Here is a 20,276-nt window from a genome sequence, read left to right on the forward strand (position 1 = left end):
ACTGGGTCAAGTTCAGCAAACTCATCATCTCACTGGCTCTGTAACACCCTGGGAAGTGAAAGTGTGCTCCTCTCCATCTTGCTGATGAGGAAACCAAGACTGTGCTAACGTGGCATTCCCTCAAAGACTCTCATAACTTTTTAAAGCTTTTCCACTGTGCTCTAGAGTACCGGGGAGGCAGCCAAGAAGACTTCATTGTCTTCATGTGAGAGAGCTGAGGCCAGTTGACTCTGGCAGAAATGGCAGATTTGGAAGTAGACAGCAGTAATAGACATGTGATAAGCACATTCACCGTAACTTATGCAGAGCTGTGCAAAGGGCAGGAGAGAACCTTATCCAGATGCAGCATTTCTTCTCTCTCCTGCTGGCGGTGAAATGTCACAGCAATGTGATGTATCTCTATGCCCGGTGAGGTCATACTCATAGTGACGTTGGGAAAGGATTCTGAAATAGTAATCAAAGTGTCTAGGATCTAGTTCTAGCTCTTCTGGTAACCTAGGATAATTGGGCAGATGGTTACCCACAGGGTTCCCAAACTGTGAAGTCACATTGCCTGCCCTGCCTGGTTCTGGATATGTGTGCAGATCATCGAGAAGGCAAAATGCGAGGGACCCTTACCAGTTAGAGAGCAGGCTGGGCCAACTTTGAGAACCAATGAGAAACATGGTCGGGTGGCATCCTGTGAGGCCAGGCCTGACGCAGGAACTGATTTCTTGGCTTAGCACCTATCCTTGAGGGCACACACCATGTCCTACTTTCTCATGGTTTCTTTGAGCACTTTATCCCTTCTTTGGGCTCTATACCCTTCTCTAACCTTGAGCACTTAGAGCAGTTGGTGGAACCAGTGTTATTTCTGTCATTTAGTTCCACTCCACTTGCTGCTTGTGAGCAGTTTTCTCTATAAAAGGAGATTTGCAAAAATTCTCTGTTCTGACTCCTCTGCCCATCACATCAGGAGGAAGCTGGCTGTATTCACAGGAGACAAATAACTGCCTTTGGTCACCTGCCTCCTACCTGTGTTATACTTGGGTTTCTTTTATTTGGCCACTGATGATAATCCAGTAGAAATCTTGCCAGCTACAGTGTGTGTGTGTGTGTGTGTGTGTGTGTGTGTGTGTGTGTGTGTGTTTGTGTTTGTGTGTGCGCGCGCGCTACCTTTGGTCACTCCTTCTCGTAGCTCTTCACTGGATGCGGGTGCCCTCTTCTCTTGGAATTGCTTCATTTGGATCCTTGTGTCTGCTTTCACCATCCGTAGGAATCACGGGTGTGAGATTGTGAAAGTGAAGTATTTAAACCAGAAATATTTAAACCACAAAATGAAGAGTGGCCAATTCCTGACTGTCACCAAAAATGGGATTCTGCAGTTCTGGTCCAAGTCCTTCTCCTTGCTGAGGTCCTTTAAGGTGAGTGGGGCCCATGAAGTACCCACAGGGTCATGGAGGTGCCTGACCCCAGAACTGACACAGACTGAGAGCAGGCTCTCCATCACAGGTCATGGCCCGAGCAGCCCTGGATGTTGGGCCAGAGGACTGGGGTCCAGGTTCTGACTTCACCTTGATGTATTATATTTCTCCTCTGCTACTCGGATGGTTATCAGAATGTCACTTCATCCCTCCCCAGTCCCCTAACTTACTTTCCTCTTTCTCCATGGTGGAGGTGGCATCATCCTCCACCAGTTTTCCTGTGCTATAGATAACCCTTTCCCTGTTCCCTTGTCACATCCAAACCAGCCCCGGTTCTCCTAAATCTGTTTCTACCATGCCTTTTTTTTTTTTTTTTTAAATTTTTGTTTGAGTGTACCGTCAAATCAGATCTGACTGGTACAGGAGGGGATTGTCCCTCCTTTTCCCGGCAGAGCATCTGGTGGATTCGAACCATGAGCCTCTGGGATTGTAGTTGTACCATGCCTTTTAAATCTCTGGCCTCCACCAACAGGAGGTCATGGTGGTTTTGAATGTAGGCTCTCAAGCAGCCTGGCTGCTAAGATCACCGTCTTCTGGCTGTCTCAGTGACTTCTCTGTGTCTCATTTTTTTTCTTCCATCAAATGGGATTAGTAATAGTTCTTCACAAGATTTCTTGGGAGGCATTTTTAATTTATTCATTTTTGCACATTTTTCTCCCTCCATCTCCAGCCCACCCTGCAATGCACTCTTTTCTGTCTTGGGAGGTTTCAATGATTATACATGTGTAGTGCTTAGAGAAAGGCAAGGGGCACAGCAAGCAGAGGATACATAGAAGCTGAGTTCATCCTTGCGTTTGTGCTGTCAGCAAGTGTAGTTGTGGTAGAACACTCAGGAAAGCTCGCTGTGTGCTTGGTGCTGCCTGTCCAATCTGAAATCTCCCTTTAAAAGAGGATGGCGCAGCTCTCCAGAGGAAAAAACTTACTGGGAAGGTTTTCAACAGCACAGAGGGTTTTATAAACCATGTGACACTCTACAGGGCATCATAATTGCATCAGATGTCCTTCCTTCTAAGAGAAGGAAGTAACCTTCTCTGGTGGTATCTTCTCTGTTCTGGTTGCTAAGGGAGAGAACTGAGACTGGTGGAGGGCCGGCACAGGGTGGGATTCACCTCCCTGTACCCAAGGCTCTCTTCTAGCACCACTTTACCCTTCCTTTGCTTTGTGTGTGCATGGAGGTCAGATGTGGGGTGCTATGTGGTCACATTATACACCTTAGGGGCTGAGGGTTGGCAAGATAGAAGAGGGCAAGGAAATCTCATGGGAGGGCTTCAGCTGACATGGGGATTCTTCCTTGAAGAGGTGCTTTGGCAAATGGATTTGCTAGGAACAAGACTCCAGGTAAATCCCATGAGCCCCAATTTCTTGCCCACTCATGTCACTGTCACTGAAAGCCTTAGGGCTCTTGGTTTGTTATCTGAACAATGCAGACATGTGGGCTAGTGCTGGGTACAAGAAAGGATGTCAGGGGATGCTGGTCCCTTGTCCTTGCTGTTCCCAGGCCATACTGGGCCCTACGAGGGTTTCTCTGCTCTTTACGCTCTCTGCATTCTGATTAGTAGTCTACTTCTGACCTCTGGCCTCTGATCTGAATAAAGAGGAAATGCCTTAGATGACAAGCCCCCACCTCACCCCCCAACCCTGGTCCCAGATTACACTCTGTTCTGTTTTCCCCAGTTTGGAACCAGTTCAGTGAGCAAACTGCAGATTCCCTCACCAGCCACGCCTAACTCCAACCCCCAGCCGTATGTCCCCCAGGAGTAGCTGCTCATTCCCCTGATGCCTCTGCTTCTCCCTTCTTCCCCTCTGGCTGTCGGCAGTGCCAGTTCAGACTCTGCATGACTGTCAGGGAAGAGAAGGGCACTGGCGTTTCCTGAGTCCTTCACAAGTGCCAGGCATGACACCATTCACTTAGATTGCTTTATTTCCCCTCATTCCTTGCAACTGGGTAGAATGATTGCTCGTCAATCTGCTGCTTCTACTAGGTGATGTCTGCAGATGGTAATGGAGATTCAGATCTGCAGAGGAGAAGGCAGTGGAGGCAGTCTTTCCTCTCAGCCTCTGGACCCCAGTCCCTCTCTCTAGAGGCAGCCACTGGGACCAGTTCAGGGATATTGTTTTCTTCCACGGATATGCTATACATAAATTCCCCTTCTATTTTTTTTTAAATTGTGGTAAGAATAGACATAGCACAACTTCCTCATTTACAATTCAATGACATTGATTAAATTTTTCATGCTGTGCCACTATTTTATTGTACTTTTCCAGAATATTCTACCACCATTCATACAAATTTAGTGCCCTCCAAACAAAAATTCTTTTGCCTCTCCAACCCCAAGTAACTATTGTTGTTGTTGAGTCAGAACCGACCCATAGCTGACCCTTCAGCGAGAGGCCACTCACTAATCACATGGGAAGAGATTGCCCATCCTTTCCCCTCAGAGCAGCTGGTGGCCTCGAACCAGATGTCTTCAGGATTGCAGCACAGCTTCTTGCCACTATGCCACCAGTGCTCCCTAAGTAACCATTAGTAATCTTTATCTCTTCTCCTTTTCCCAGGTACATAAATGATAACACATAATGTTGCTTTCCACTTAATATCTTAGACTCTATTAGCATGCACAGGGACATCTGGTGGCCAGGTGGATAAAGAGTTGTGCTACCAACCCAAAGGCAGGCAGTTTGAATCCACCAGTTGCTTGAAAGATAGGAAGTCAGTCTCCTCCCATGTAATTTATAGCTTCTGAAAACCTGCTGGAGGGTCAGCTACAGGTAGGTTTCAACTCTACACCGGTAAGAGAGAGGAGGATTGTTACGTACATTGGTCATTCATCGTTCATGTGCTATGGGCTTATTTGAGCGGCTTTCCTGGTGGTTGTCTCTAGCCTCCCACTGACCCAGCAGAGCTGCCGGCCATCCTTTCATATGCTCCTCCATGAGTACCTGCAGACATACCATAGACACATCTTAAAATGAAATGCCTGGTTCAAAAGCTATGCATACTTACAGTTTTTGTGTGTCTTGTTAGACTGCTCTAAAAAAGGGCTTGCGAGTATACATTTTTAATGTTCTTTAAGCCCATTTTGTTGATGTGAAAACCTCAAAAGAGGTTTCTTCAAGGCTTAGTTGAGGTTGGTAGTGTTGGCCTCCAAGCAGGGCTCCAAGGCCTCGTGAGGCAGGTTCACAGGGACCTTGTACCTATGGCTGTTGTCCTGGGCAAGCTTCCCAGCCCTGGGTCTCCTCTGCTCTCTCTGACCCACTTAACCAGATCCACCGACCCCATATTCAGAAGATGTGGGTCACTGACATGGTGTATCTCCACAACATGGACCTGATTGCCATCGCATCGTCCGACCAGAAGTTAGGTGAGTCCCTGGGCCCATCCTTGGTGCAGGATCTTTGCTCTGGGGAGAGCTCCATTAGCTGAGCTAATTACAAACATGAGCGGGGTCCTCTGTGTATGAGGTCTTAGTAAGGACCCACTGAGTGCCAACTGCCATGACAGGGTCTGGGACGGTCACTCAGGTTTTTGACTGTCTAGCCGTCCCACCTGGTGTCCAGATAGTAGGTAGAGGAGACACAGTGAATGCTTGAATGACTCAAGACTATTGGATAACTCCAGACTCATAAACAGGAGGCCATTGCCAGCCTATTTTCAAGTCCTGATTCTGCCTCCTTGCCACCCACAACTCTTGCCACCCACATCTAGTCCAGGCCACCATTACCTTTTCCCACGACAATAGGAACAGCCTCACAGAGCAGCCAGGGTGAGCTTGGACAATGACTCTGGTTGAAAACCATTACCCACTCCCATTGCTTCTAGTACATGGTGTATAGGGTCCTCAAAGGTCCTGACCCTGTTGCCCTAGGATCCTCTTCCTCTATCCACCCTTTCTAGTGAGGCCACTATGTCTTCTGTCATCTCTTATGGGCAGTGTGGCCTCTGTGTGCTCTGCTGTCCCTTCCATTGCCCATCTGTTCTGTTTTTCCTTTGGCTCTCAGGCCAGTTGTCACTTCCTCTAGGAAGCCCTCCCTGCTTGTCCAGGTCATTCTCTATTCCAAAAGCCCTCTGAGATTGGCCATCTTTTCCCCAAACATCTTTTGTTTGATGTGATCATGCATTTATTGATGTGAATCTTTTTTATTATTTTTAAGAGAAAAGGTATTTTTTTGTTGGTATTCCTATTCTTTTTTTAATTTTAATTCTTATTTATTTTTTTTTATTTTTGTGTACTGTCGAATTGGATTCAACTGGCACAGGAGATTGCCCCTCCTTCTGGTGGATTTGAACTGCATGCTTTCAGTATTGCAGTGCAGCTTCTTGCCACTAGGCCACCAGAGCTCCCTGATGTGAATCTTTCTTAATATCTGTTTCCTAAAAAAAAAAATTAAAATCTGTCTCCTTCCTTAGACTGTAAGCTCCCCGAGGGCAGGGACTGCATCTGTTTTGCACAATTCTGAATCTCAGTGCTTGCTTGTTCTAGATACTCAGGCTGTTGATTTAGAAAGTTACAAGGTGATCAGGAGGAGAAGTGAATATTTGAATCGTTAGCCACTTATGGACAGCTCAAATAAACAGGAGAGTCTGGGCTGTTCTGAATTGAGCAGGGACTCTGGAGTCAGACAGCCCTGTGTGCAGATGCTCTGTGGATGAGTGAGTGACTATGACTTTGGGCAGTTACTTTGCCTCTTTGTGTTTCTGTTTGACTAGCCCTAGACCCACATGGGTGCCCTATCAGGGACATTTTCTGCCAACCAGAGATGGTCGGGGATGGTGCATTTTATCGGCCTCCAAAGTTGGAGAGTGGGCACTCCCCAAATGTGCGCACTGTGTGTACCCAGCACTGAATTTGCAGTTGTGTCAACCTAGAAGATGATCCAATACAGAGGCTGTTTCTGTCAGTCTAGGGGATGGCTCTAGCAGGCACTCCCTGAGGGATGGTGGACACTCCTGGCACTAGGACGTGGAGAGGCCATGCCAACAAATGTGGGGTGGCGTGCACTTGGCCATAGGTTCATAGGGTGCACGTCTGATATCAGGTGGAGCAGGGATGGCACAGGAGGGAGTTCTGCCAGCCACTTGTGGGTGGGATAGTCACTGCCCCAGTCACTGGGAAAGGGGGGGTGTCACACCTTTCATGCCTTCACTCAGCCATTGGTGTGGGTGTCTGTGCAATGGAAATCCCTCGAGTTCTCAGCAGGGTGGTGCCTGGTGGTTTACATTGGGAAAGACTCCCTCTGGCTGTGGTGGGTAAAGGACTGATGAGGCCGCTGAGGTCAGAGAGAGCAACGGGGCTGTCCACTGCCACCCAGAAACACCAGAGGCCCCTCTGCCTCTTTCCCAGAGTTCTTTGACATTGGGGACTACAAATGTAACCTGGCCTTCACCTTCACCGAGCTGGAGAGCTGCATTCTGGTCATGGACTACTGGTGAGTTCTGGGAGATCAATGTGAGGTCTTGGTCATAGCCTCATCCCATGGAGAGCTTAGAACCTCCAGAGAGTTTCTCTGGGGCCACCTTTCATGGTGTTATCAACATTCACTCTTATTCCCTTGTCCTCTCCCACCAAGTCAGTCATGACATCCTGAGAGAGGCTTCAGTCCTTGTGTCTGAGGACCCCAGGATCTTAGAAGTCATGGCCCACTGGGGAGCGGGGAGCTTGGCAAAGCATAGCTGGAGAAACAGGGGCTCATTTATTTTCATTTAAAAAGTGCTGCTTTCGAAGCTGAACTGCAATCCCAGAGGTACACAGTTCAAATCCACCAGATGCTCTATTGGAGAAGGAGGGGCAATCTGTTCCTGTACCAATCAGATCTGATTTGATAGTACACACATACAAAAATAGTAAAATAAAATAAAAATTAATTTAAAAAAAGTGCTGGTTTCTTATGGACTGGCTGGACCTCTGAGCTCATGCTTGTTAGCTCAGTGGATGCTAAGGGTTGGGAAGTCCCATCAGAATTGTCCTGTTCCAAGGTGGGAGGAGGAGAGGCCTGGACCCAACCTTTCTGGCTCCTTTCCGCAGGTCTGACAATCAAAGAGGTGTGTTCTGCTGTGGGGACACCAAAGGCAGCGTCTTCGTGTTCATCTCTGACAACATGACCAATGGGCTCTTCACCCCACACGTCCTCCCCAGGCTCAACAAATGGGGTAGCTCAGGGGTGTGCGGGTCTGGAGGAGGTCTGGGGAGTGGGCTGGTGGGGTGTGTTGGGTAACTTTATTCCTAGAGGCTGTCTTCTCATTCAAACCCACCCTCCTGCCTCAGGGAAGGTGGGCACCTTGAGAAGGTGACTTTGAGCACTCAGCCCAGTGCAGAGTGTGGGAAGGGGCAGTGAGGTGAGAGCAGAATGTGGGAGACTGTGCCACGAGGGCTGGCAACTTTGAGACACTTTTGATCCCACAAAGGATGGGTCCCAGGAAGTCACTCTGGACTATGCTGACTGTCTCCAAGGTTTCTGTTCGTGGCTTTTGAGCTGTCTGGAGTGAGGTGAGGCAGAGGCTGCAGTGAAGGTGGCTCTTTGAAGCCTGGGGGAGGATCCTGACTTGAGGCACTGAATGCTGTATGCTGAGCACTTTGGCTCCTTACCGCATGGGATCCAGCCCACATTGAGAAGAGGAACTGAAGAGTAGAGGGGAAGTCACTTGCCCAGACCCGACAGCTGCTAAGACTTGAAATCAGGCTGTTTGCCCTAAGTTTAACCACTTGTTGGACTGTGTCCTAAGTTGATGAAATGCCGGAGGAATAGCTTGGAACTGCTCTGCGCTGGGATGCTAAATTCCCAAGGTTCTCGTGGTGACCGCTAAACTGGGCCCTGCCCTGTTGGGTGTAGCATGTTGGGTCTTCAGGCTGCCCCACATGTATTTAGAGGAGACCTAGACCAGCATAGGGCCTTGAAGGGACCCTCATCTTCCCTCACCCAGGTCACTAGAACTGCCCCTTGGACCACTAACAGAGTGTCTGAGCAAGACACCCTCCAGGGGCTCCCCGGGGTTGGCGGCACACCTCTGCCAGCATCCCCTACCAGCAAGGTGGAAAACGAATCCCTGACTAGGTGCAGCAGTGGTTGGTTCCCTGGTTTGGCCTTCTTCAGCCTCTGGCCCTGGTGACTGCCCTGTTCTGACCCAGCTCACTCAACTGCCTGGCCCTGGTCACTCCATCCGTGTTACCTTAGGAGTGGGTGGGAACTCATGGTGGTCTTTGGGCTGAGTTGGGATGAGACATAGAAGGAGGTCAATGAAGCTGGAGTGTTGAGCAGAGTCCTGTATTACCTGTTGGATGAGGGAGAACTGACCAACACATTTCTGCTGTGTTGAAATGGAATAAGATAAACAGCCCCAGAGATGTACCCTCGCTCTGTATGACCTAGAGCCAGTTGTTTAAGCTCACTGTGCTCTGGTTTGCTTATCAGTCAAATAGGGACTGCCATACCAAGTTCATGGTCTTTGCTGTACGTGTGGAATAAGAGAGCATAGTGTTAGGTACCTAGGAAGTGCTGATGACTCTGTCTTAGCGTCTCTGGGATCTCTTTGTGAGAGAGACACAGGCAGTAAACAATTTGTGATAAAACCCCTTCCTGTGAGCATGCTTGCTTTCATAACATCCCATCCCCTTCGCATTTCCTTTTCCAGCTTCTTCCTGCTCTTGCAAGATGCAGCTGGTGACATACATGTCATGTCCTCTCAGGTTCCCCTTCCCTTCAGACTGTTCCAACATTGCTGACCTTCCTTAAACTCTGCTCCACCTCTTTGTCCGGGTAGTTTGCCCGCAGTGACAGGCTGATAGTGCTTTCCCTGCAGCGTCATCAGCTGCTTGTTTCAGCAGCCAAGAGACTTTCTACCCTGTGAGGGGAGGACTCTGCTTAGGGCTGGGCCTGGTACCTAGTGGTCACTCCAAGCTTACTTGTGTTGGCATGTGTGCCTGCAATTGCTGCTTCTTGCAATTTGTGTTCTCTAGGCAAGTTGAAGGCATGATGGAAATGTTTCAATTGACTACTCTTCAGTAGGAAGAGGTGTAAGGATCTTAGGCCACTGAGTCCAGCAAAGGCGAATCAGCTGCAGTGGTTAGGAAGAGTCAGGAGCCCTGAATTCTTATTTCGTCTCTTCTACCAGCTCATGCAGGGAACTCTGGGAAAAGTGTTAAGTCTGTCTTCTTGGGGGAGAAGGTAGTCCCTGAGTTCACCAGGACTGTTGAGGCTCTTTGTCCATCCATATGAGAGTGTGGATAGAAAAGCTTTCTGAGAAACACAGGAGCTGGAAATCATCTCAGGTTGTCTTCTGAGTTCTTGCTTGCTGGTGACTGGGGCCTTGGGTTTCTCCCCTCAACAGATCATTGGATTTCAGTTTCCATCCAGAAGCTCTTAAATGAGAAGTCCGTTTCACATAGAAGTTACCAACTCAAGGTAAGTACTACCTTTTTGTGGCCTGTCATCATGGTAATTATCCATACAAGCACCTGACTTAAGCACAAATTGAAGAAGTAGATTACCCAGTGTGGGCTTAATCTTAGGCTTTGGGCTTCATTTATGGGAAGGCGGGTGAGCCAGCTGCTGGACTTCTTAATTCTATCTGCACAATATACATGTCTCTAGGGTGTGGCCTCTTGCCTCACCCTCCCTTTGTTGCTATGCCTGGTCATTGCAATATCTCTCTCCTGGATACTACTACAGTGCCTCCTAGCAGCCTCCCACTTCCTTTCTCCATGCAGTGCTTTATTCGTTCGGTCACCAGAAGAATTCTGAAGTAGACATACAATCATGTCACTCTTGTTCAGAATTTCCCATAGCTGCTTATCATGTTTGGAACATTAGGATGTGGCTTGCTCTTGATCATGTTTTCTACTTTCTTCTATTTCCTCTGCTTCATCTACTGCTCTGGTGGCTCAGTGGTAAGGAATTGCACTTCCAACCCAGTGTCATGTGGTTTGAATCCACCAGCTGCTCCATTGGAGAAAGATGGCCTATCTCCTCTAGAATGATTTGCTGCCTCTGAAAAACCCTCTGGAGGTTGGTCCTGACTTGACAATAAACAATGAAACAACATACAATGTAGCTCCCATGCTTTCCCCAACACTAAACTTTTTCCTGCCTCAGTGCTTTTGCACATGCTACTCCTTCAGGTATCTGTATGCCCTATTCTACTCTGGTCCTGGGTGGCCCAAGGTTACTCAATTCTTCTTTTTAAGCTGATTGAGTATTTCTTTGACTTTCTCAGTCACACACCAGTGTGCTTTCTTCCCAGCTTCTGTGCAAATCTCACCTTGTGCTAAGTTTTCACTCTGAGGCACTAAGCGTCCCAGGCTTAGTCTAGTCCTGTAGGTTCCATACCTTTGATGACAAACTCCATGCCAGTCACTTGATGAGATACTGCATGTGAAACTTAACTCAGAGATTTGGACATAGAAAGGGCTGAAAAAATTTTTGGTGACTCAACTTAACCTCTCATCCTCTCTTCCCCATTCTTGTCCCAGAGAGGAAATACCCTGTTTGGGAGGCCAAACACTGGCTCACATTGTAGAACTGGTGCTAATTCGTTCAGATCTCATCAGGCCAGGTCAGATCCTTGGCCTCTATGGTTCATCCTCTCGCTGCCCAGGTTGCAGCGTATAATATTCTCATGTCCCACACACTCCCCAGAGCCTGCTGTGTTCTGACAAACATGAGGAGCAGGAGTGGGACCAGGATGCACAGGGCTGTATAGATTCCATCTCTCCTCCCCCTTGGAATACAGGTGATGGAGAACAATATTCATATGGTCCTGACCTTGCCAGTCTTCTAATTTATAAAGCAAGAAATCGAGTCAGAGTGGGGCTGAGTATCAGCTCTTCCACTGAAAAGCAACAGTCACACATCCTGGTCACTGAGTAGAACTGGGGAGCTTTATCAGAGTTATGATGACTAGGAGGAGAGCGTTAAAGTCAAAGATATCTGGACTTCTCTATTTCCTAGCACCTGGCCATGTCCTGGGATCAAGGACTAGAATGTTCTCTGTGCACTGGGTCTCTTACCATTGCTTCTTTCTTCCTCAGGCTATCCATTGTAACTGGTGCCAACAGGTCAAGTTTATCTCCCAGCTGAACATGATAGCCTCCTGTTCGGTCACTGAGAAGTCAGCTCTGGTGCTGTCAGTATTACCATACAAACCCCTTGACAACCCCAAGTAAGAACTGTGTCTACAATCTGAAGCAGTGGGGTTTAGAGGGAGGTGGGTGGTGTGTGTATCATCGGTGGTTCTGGCTTCAAATGAGCCTTAGGTTGACGTGCTGTCAAGAATGGGCCCACTCCTGGGTCTGAGCATCTACTATGGGTAGTACAGTGTCCTGTTGGTCACAAGGAACCACTTGGTCCCTTTCCCATAAATAGACACTGGAGTGTGGTCATGAGAGCATGGGCTTAAAGATGGATTTAGTCATCATTTTGGCAGTGTCACTACTGGTGACGTTTCTCCACCAATTTATATTCAAAACTCAGCATAGAAGCTGGCATATAATATATAAAGTCCAAAGAGATTTTCTGAAAGAAAGAATGGATATGAATCATTCCATTTCTTGTCTGTAATAGGGAGAAAATCATTGCACTTCAAGTGATTGTGAGGATCTTTTGGAAATATTGCATATGTGGTTTATGGTCAATAATTTGACCAAATCTAGCAATAATTTTATAGATTTTTTTTGGTCTGTTTCCTTTAGTATTGCTTTCCTTAGCTGGCTTCAAGATACTGTCTTTACTTTTTCCTTTCTTTCTTTCTTTCTATATTTTATTATTTTGTCATTGTTATTTAGAATACACACAGTAAAACATACCCTTTAACATTTTCTATGCCTGCAATTTAAGGACATTGATTGTATGCTCATTCTCAATGTATGATTCCATCATTTTCCATTGTTTTCTTGATGTTTAGATGTAATCCATATTGAAGGCTGCAGTCCTTGATCCTCTGTATCAAGAGCCTCAAGTCCTTACTTTCAGTAAGCAAGGTTGTGTCATCTGAATAATACAGGTTGCCTTCCATTCTGATGCCAAGATATTTCTGAGAAAAAATGAGCACTCAATTTTATTGATCTAGGAAGCATCAAAACCAGATGGAGGCAATACACAAAATCACTGTACAATAAAGAAAGGTGGAGGGTCAGTGAAAGTGAGGAAGATCCTAAATGAGATAGATTGTTCCAGTATCTGTAGCAATGGGTTCAAGTGTGTTGGAAATTATAAGGATGGTACAGGAATAGAGCACAGGGTCTAGATCTGTTGTTCATAGGGTTGCTATGAGTTGTACTAAACTTGACAGAACTTAACAATCTTATTGATCATCCTTTGTATGTGTTTGTTTGCTTCTCTCTCACTCTTTTTAGAATTCTCAATTTTTAATTTTTGAGACCTTAAGTATAATGTATATGCAGAACAGATTATCCAGGAGGCTGGAATCTATGAGGAGTCATGTGGCCTCAGGATTGGAGGCAGATTCATTAACAATCTTCTTTATGCAGATGACCCAACTCTGCTTGCTGAAACTGAGGAGGATCTGCTGCGCTTGCTGCAGAAGGTCAAGGACTGCAGCCTTTAGTATGGATTGAGGCTCAATATCAAGAAGACAAAGATTCTCACCACTGGGCAGATTGGCAGCATCATGATGGATGCTTTGGTTTGCTTGACTCCATAATCAACACTCTTGGTACTAGCAACCAGGAAATTAAAAGATTAATTGTACTGGGAAAGTCTGCTGTCAGAGACCTCTTTGAATACTGAAGAGCAAGGATGTCAGTCTGGAGACTAAGGTGCACCTGATCCAGGCCATAGTCTTTGCAGTTTCTTGCTATATATCAGAAAGCTGGAAATGACTAGGGATGATAGAAAGATAGTAGATGCCTTTGAACTGTGGTACTGCATAAGAGTATTGAATATACCATGGACTATTAGAAGAACAAACAGGTTTGTTCTAGAGAGGGTGAGCCAGGTTGCTCCTTCGAGGCAAGGATTATGAAGCTTCATCTTACATACTTTGGACATGCTGCAAGGGACGTCATGCTTGGGAGGGTGGAGGGACAGCATAAGAGAGGAAGACCCTCTATGAGATGGATTGATTCAGTGACTGGTGTAATGGGGGTAGGTGTGTCAGAGACAATATGATTGACACAGGATAGAGCAGGGTTTAGGGCTGTTGTACATAGGGTCTCTATGAGTTGCAGTTAACTTGATAGCACATAACAATAACAACAATAAGAAGTATGTTATGTCTTGGTTTATATCTCTTTGGTTTACCCTAATTGAGGCTCTTTGAGCTTCTTGAATTTCTAAGTTCATGCCACTTATTGGATTGGGAAAATTTCCTGCCATTATTTCTTCAAATACTCGTTTCCTTTTTAACCTTCTGGAATTTTTACATATGTTAGTAGGTCTCTTGTTCACCCATAATTTCATTTAACTGTGTTTAGACCTTTTTGAGCCTCCATTATTGTTGCTCTTCAGCATCTTTGATTTTAACTTCTAATTCACCAATTTTTTCTTCTGCCTAGTTAAACCTGTTGACAAGTCTTCGATTTTCATTCCCTGTAAGTTGCAATGTTTGTTTTTCTTTTAGTTCCTCATTTTGTTCTTACATTGTTTTCTAGTTTATTGCATTTCTTAGTTTTATGTCTGTTTTCCTCTTAGTTTTTTTGTTATTATACTATTTCTATTTTTTTCATTATTTAGTATACCTAAATGTACCTTCACTTTGTAATGTTCATTTGAGTGGGATTTTTTTTTTTTTTTGCTGTACTTTGTGTGTTTGTGATTTTTTTTTTTTTTTGATTGGGGCACTGAAATTTTCCAGATTTCAAACTTTCTCAGTTTTTTCCAGTATTTGATATTTTTGCCTGCCCTATTTTTTGTGCTATCTTCAGCTGTTGCTTGTCCTTTCTTTCTCCTTGTTCCTTCTTCCTCCCTGGTTTAATAGTGAATCAAGTTCCTAATCTCACTTTTCAATTTTCAATCTCTTCCAAACACACTAGAGAACATATGAGATCAGTCCGTAGGTCTACCAGTGGGCATTACTGCTCAAGTGAGTGATTATATACTACTCAGTCTGATTACAAGGAGGTCAGTCTCTTCTTATGGTTATCACACTCCCTTCTCTGTTTTTGTAATTCCTTTTTTAGTTGGGGAAAACCCTCACCCAGTCATGTTTCTTTGGGACTGGATATTGCCTTCCAGTTTTGCCTGAGGTTTTCTTCTCTGCTCTGTTGTTGCTGTTAGGTTCCATCAAGTTGACAACAACTCATAGCGACCCTATGAACAAGAAATCTGTACTTTGCCCTGTTCTCCACTATCCTCACCTTCTCTGATACACTTGAGCCCACTGTTGCAGTCACTGTGTCAATCCATCTTGTTGAGGGTCTTCCTCTGTTTTGCTCACGCTCCGTCTTTCCCAGAATGATGTCTTTTTCTAAGAACTGGCTCCTGACAACATACTCAAAGTATGTGAGACAGAGTTTTACTATCTTTGCCTCTAATGAGTACTCTGGTTGCACTTCCTCCAAGACAAACCCAATTGTTCTTTTGGTAGTCAATGAGATATTCCTAACTCTTTTCCACCACCACAATTCAAATGACATTGATTTTTTTGTCATTCTTATTCATTGGCTAACTTTCAGAAGCATAGAATGCAATTGAAAATACCGTGGCTTAGACCAAGCACATCGTGGTTTTTAAACTGGCATCCCTGCTCATTAGCACGTTGGATAGTTCCTTGACAGTAGATTTTACCAGTGCAACATGTCTTCTGATTTCTTTTGTTTTATTTTTTAAATTTTATTTTTATTTTATTTTATTAATTTTCTTTTCTGGACAAACATCATATTTATTTCACAAACACTGGGTAAATGGGTGGGGGGCCCAGGTGCACAACGGTACACATAGTGGCCAGTGGCCCACTTCCCACACTGAGGATCCAGCCAAGCGGTGCCTCCAAGTCGACAGGAAGTGGGAGGTGAGTGCAGAGAGAGCCCTGAACACCAAGCTCCCCGAAAGGCTAAGGAGCACAGCTCCAGCTGTCCCAGGAAAAAACCACAAATAAATTAAGAGTGGGGCACGGCCCCACCCACACATAGCATCTAGTCACCCATCTTCATTCTGGAAGTCTGGAGGATTGCAACGATGACTCCAAAGAGGTCAATGGTGCTACCAAAGATCTCCACGATGAGAATCTTGACAAAGAGGCTGGGGTTCTGGGCATCAGCCAGGGCAGCCCCACTACCCACGATGCCCATGCAGACTCCACAGAAGAGGTTACACAAGCCCACCGTGAGGCCAGCCCCAAACATGGAGTAGCCTGCATGATAGTTTCGATGACCAATTGCCTTAGGGTCAGTGGCAGTGATAGGCTCAGCCATGTTGCTAATGACAATTGCCATGATGATGCCGTAGATGGCTACAGGCTCACAGAAGATGATGCTAACCAGGTTCTTGGTCTTAATCCTGGGGGCCTTTACTCCTCCCCCAATAATGGAGGAGCCTGTAATATAGATGCCCCAGGCTGCCCCAACCACAGACAGGGAGATAGCAAGACCAATGCCCAAGTTTGACCACATGAAAGGGGACGTCTCAGTAAGGAACCATGCCACATCAAAGCGGAAGCCCAAGTCAAAGATGGTGTAGCAGATTCCTACGATAAGCATGGTGCCCCAGAAGGCCACAGAGACCCCAGTATAGAGCAGCGCAAGCCCCGTCATGGCGGCAACGGCGGTGGGGGTCGTGTCAGCGGGGCCAGAGCTAAGACTGCGTCCCTACGTCTGCCCTGCAGTCTGTTGGCCCGCCTTATTTTATTAATTTTAATGAACATTTATAGAGATTTTTAATTTTCATTCATTCATTGTTGCAGTTTTCTCCCTGCCCAGCCCTCTCTCTTACCCCCCTCCCCCAGTTCGCTCCTCTCTTTGAAAAGCAAAAGAAAAATTCCTTCTTTGGTACACAGTCCCCCCACACCCCTCCTACCACCCCAAGTACACTCCACTATGCAACCTTAATTCTGGATTCTTGTGATAACAATAATACCCTATCATATATAGTTTTTTAAGTTATTCTCTCTCTCTCATCTGTTTCAATGCAGTATAAATAATTTATCCAGTTTTTCTTAGTCTTACCCCAACCCTGATGTCAGTCCCATTCTACAACAATGGCACCATGCAGTATTTGTCCTTTTGTGACTGAGATACTTCATTCAGCATAATGTCCTCCGGGGTCACCCATTTTGAATAATGTTGAATGAGTTCTTGTTTTTCAATGCAGCATAGTATTCCATTGTGTGAATATACCACAGCTTCTCTATCCATTCATTTGTTGATGGGCACCTGGGTTGTTTCCAACTCCTCCTTGCTATTATGAACAAAGCCGCGATAAACATGGGTGTGCATGTATCTGCTTGGATGTTGATTATGGCCTTTTTAGGGTCTATTCCCAGTAGTGGAATTGCTGGGTCAAATGGTATCTCTATTTGCAACTTTTTGAGAAAGTGCCATACCATCTTCCATAGTGGTTGCACCATTTTACACTCCCACCAACAGTGAATAAGGGTTCCAGTTTCTCCACAACCTTGCTAGCATTTGTTGCTTGCTGTTCTGTTAAATTTTGCTATTCTGACTGGGGTGAGATGATATCTCATGGTTGTTTTGATCTGCATCTCTCTTAGAGCTAGGGCTTTTGAACATTTCTTCATGTGCTTGTTGGCCATCAGAATGTCTTCTTTGGTGAGTCTTCTGATTTCTTGACTGCTCTGTAGGGACTGCTTGTATCTGGGCTTACATTCAAGGGGAGCACAGGAAGACTTTATTCTATTTCAGGAGGAGGAAGGACTGGTAATCCCTAAAGGTACCACTTAGAGATCTGGGGTTTTTTTGTATGTTTGTTTCAGAGTTCCAGTGGCCCTGGGGTGTTTGGGGGAACAGTCTCCATTTAGATGACTGTCGTAGAGTTAGTTTTTTAAAATTTTTTTGTTTATTTATTTTTGTGTGTGTACCATCAAATTGGACCTGACTGGTACAGGAAGAGATTTCCCCTCCTCCTCCAGCAGAGTCGTAGAGTTTTTAAGAGTTAACATCAGGCCAGTAGACAATAGTTACTGATTAGTGGTGGGGTAGTCATATCCTGAACAGATCCACAGGGAGTTTTGCCTACCTTGTTGGGAGTGTGCTGGCATAGCCACCATTCAAGATGTTTGCTTCCTAGCACACCACAGTCTCGGTCTGCAGTCCTTAGCAGTGACTGCAAAAAGGAGCAGACAGACCCAAACTGATCCCCAAGAAGGTCTGTCCTGTTGATTTCAGAGGCCTGAGCTGTGGACTGTGTAGTGTAGAGAATGAGAATAGATTTCACTGTAGAGAACTCTAGCATTCACAGTAGCTTGCAACCAATACTGTCTAGGTAGGTGAGGTGGTTGATATATAGAGTTCAGCTGGAAACGACCCATAACTGACCCTCCAGCAGTTTTTCAAAGGCAGTAGTTTGCACTGGAAGAGATTGCCCATCTTTCTCCCAAGGAGCAACTGGTTGTGTCTACCCACGTACCTTTGGGATTGAAGTGCAGTTTCTTACCATGAGGCCACCAGAGGTGAGATGGTAAGTAGCACACTCCACGTGCACCCCTGGGGAGATCTGCTTTGCTGATTTTAGAGCAGAAAATGTCTCTGTGTATAGGCAGGGGCTGTGATGGTTACAGAAACATGTTTTTCTGGGGATGTAACTCCAGTTCACAGAGACTCTTGGCCTGGATGACTGGGTGAAGGGTAGGGGTGATGGGAGAAAATAACTTAAGTGTGCAAGTTGTTGAAATGCTGATTATTGCCTGTCTGCAGTTTCCTACCATTTTCCCAAGACCCCTGATTCAAAGTCCCTAAAAACTGAGCATTATTTATTCATTGTATTTCTTATTATATTATAAGAGAAGGGTTAGAACTATAGTTTGTTTGTGTTGCCTTACTCCCAGAATTCTATTTTCTTTTTATTTTTGGTTATTAGTAGTTTGGATAGGCTAGATTTAGAATTCCCCACCCCCAACCCTATTTGTGGCTCCTTAAGCTATTTATGGTTCTCTGATCTCCTTGTTGAGTTTGTATGTGTATTAGGTTTTTATGTTCTCTTTGTACTTGGACCGACTTCAGTAACATGCTGCCCTGTTTCCCATCTTCCTTTTCTCTTTATTGTATTCCCCAAATGAAATCCCTTTTGTTCACTGCTGTAACTTTGTGGCAATTCCCCCTAAAACAGATACTATAATTTTGAGTTGTTCTTCTTTCACATTCACTTTATCTCTCATCTTTCTTCCATCTGAGATTCTAGTCACATTTTTATCCACTCTTTCAGATGGTTCCACACCTCTTCTTGGATGGCTCTTTTGTTTTGTCTTTTTGTCTTCTGTGTCTTTTTGTTTCCATTTGGGTCAGTCAGTTTTGTTGCACTTTAGTTCCTTGTCCTCAGGTTCATTGGTTTTTTCCAAGACCTGCCAAAGATGTTCTTCAGCCCTATCACTGTGTTATTGCTAGCATTTCTCTTTGACTCTCGTAGTTTGGATCCTGCTGAGGAAATGCCTCATCTGTTCATGCTTATTGCTCATCTTTTTCATTAACTCCTTTAATGTGTTAGTGATGGTGATTTTATGACAGTCATGATCAGCCTAACATCTGGGACATCCCAGTCTTGTTCTGCTGATGGCTTTGTGTTTTGACAGTGGTGATCTCTTTGTTTGCTTAATTTTTCTTGCTTGCTTTTGATGTATCATCATTTTTTAGTGAGTACTGAACATTGTAATTAGAGTAGCGAATTCTGAGGTAAATAGTAATTATGCTTGGGAATGGCATGCCTCTTTTTTTTTGCTAGGTGTTTATATGAAAAGTAAAGTCAGTTTAGCAGGAGTTGATCTGAATTTGTAGTTTGCTGTTGTTCTGGGTTACTATCAATGTACCGACGAGTTTAAATGACTTTAACTGTTTCTTGTGCATAAGGTGGAGGCTGTAGTTACTGCAGTTTTTCTCAGTGGGCATTTCCAGCCTCAGCAGTTACGTTGTTTAGCTTTTCTCATGTGTCTGCACCGTGTAGGGGATCTCTCTTAATGATTTTATGCCCCAGCAGGAGATTATTGATGCCATGTTTGCTACCTAATAGTGGGAGTCAAGAGGCAAGGGTCTTCTTTATGAGCCCAATCCAGCCTTAATGCAAGGCAGGGTCTCTGAGTGGAGTCTTCTCAGTGGTCTTCTTCCCATGTGAGCAAAAGTAGGAGCTTGTATGTTTAGCATATCTTGTGAAGAAAAGTGTTTTTTGCTCCTTTTCCAGAAGTTGTCATGTGTTGTCAAGTTGGAACAGACTCATAGCTGACCCTCCACTGGGTTTTCAGAGGCTGTAAATAACATCTTTCTCCTGTGAAGCAGCTAGTGGGTCAAAACCGCATACTTTTGGGTTTGCAGCTCAACTCCTTATCCACTAGGCCATTGGATCTCCCGAAATAGTAACCCGTAAAAGGTCAGGGCCTAGGTCCTTTCCCATTTTCCATTCCTAGCAGATTATGCTGCTGTTGTGGTTTTATGCCACTGACTCATAATGACGGTATGAACAACACATCACATCTGAACCCTTGACCTATCCTGTGCCATCCTCATCATCTCTGACACACATGAGCCGTTGTTACAGTCACTTTGTCAATCCATCTTGTTGAAGGTTTTCTTTTATGCTGATCCTCCACCTTTCCAAGCATGATATTGGCCCCTCTTAACAACATGCCAGAGTAGGTGAAGAATTTTCACCATCCTTGCCTCTAAGGAGCAGCCTGGTTTTATTTTCTCCAGGACAGATCTG

At 45.3% G+C, this 20,276-nt stretch overlaps 1 protein-coding gene across 1 annotated transcript; it reads right to left on the reverse strand.

Moving 5' to 3' along the window:
- Nucleotides 1-15,286: 15,286 nt before the first annotated feature.
- Nucleotides 15,287-16,165, reverse strand: LOC102857993 (V-type proton ATPase 21 kDa proteolipid subunit-like). The gene has a single exon (XM_006881443.1). It carries the CDS (start codon nucleotides 16,163-16,165, stop codon nucleotides 15,548-15,550), a length of 618 nt encoding a protein of 205 aa, XP_006881505.1. The 3' UTR covers nucleotides 15,287-15,547.
- Nucleotides 16,166-20,276: the final 4,111 nt, after the last annotated feature.

The sequence above is a fragment of the Elephantulus edwardii genome, unplaced genomic scaffold (assembly GCF_000299155.1).
Source record: "Elephantulus edwardii isolate Elephantulus edwardi_28Jun2011 unplaced genomic scaffold, EleEdw1.0 scaffold00015, whole genome shotgun sequence".
NCBI lineage: Eukaryota > Metazoa > Chordata > Mammalia > Macroscelidea > Macroscelididae > Elephantulus > Elephantulus edwardii.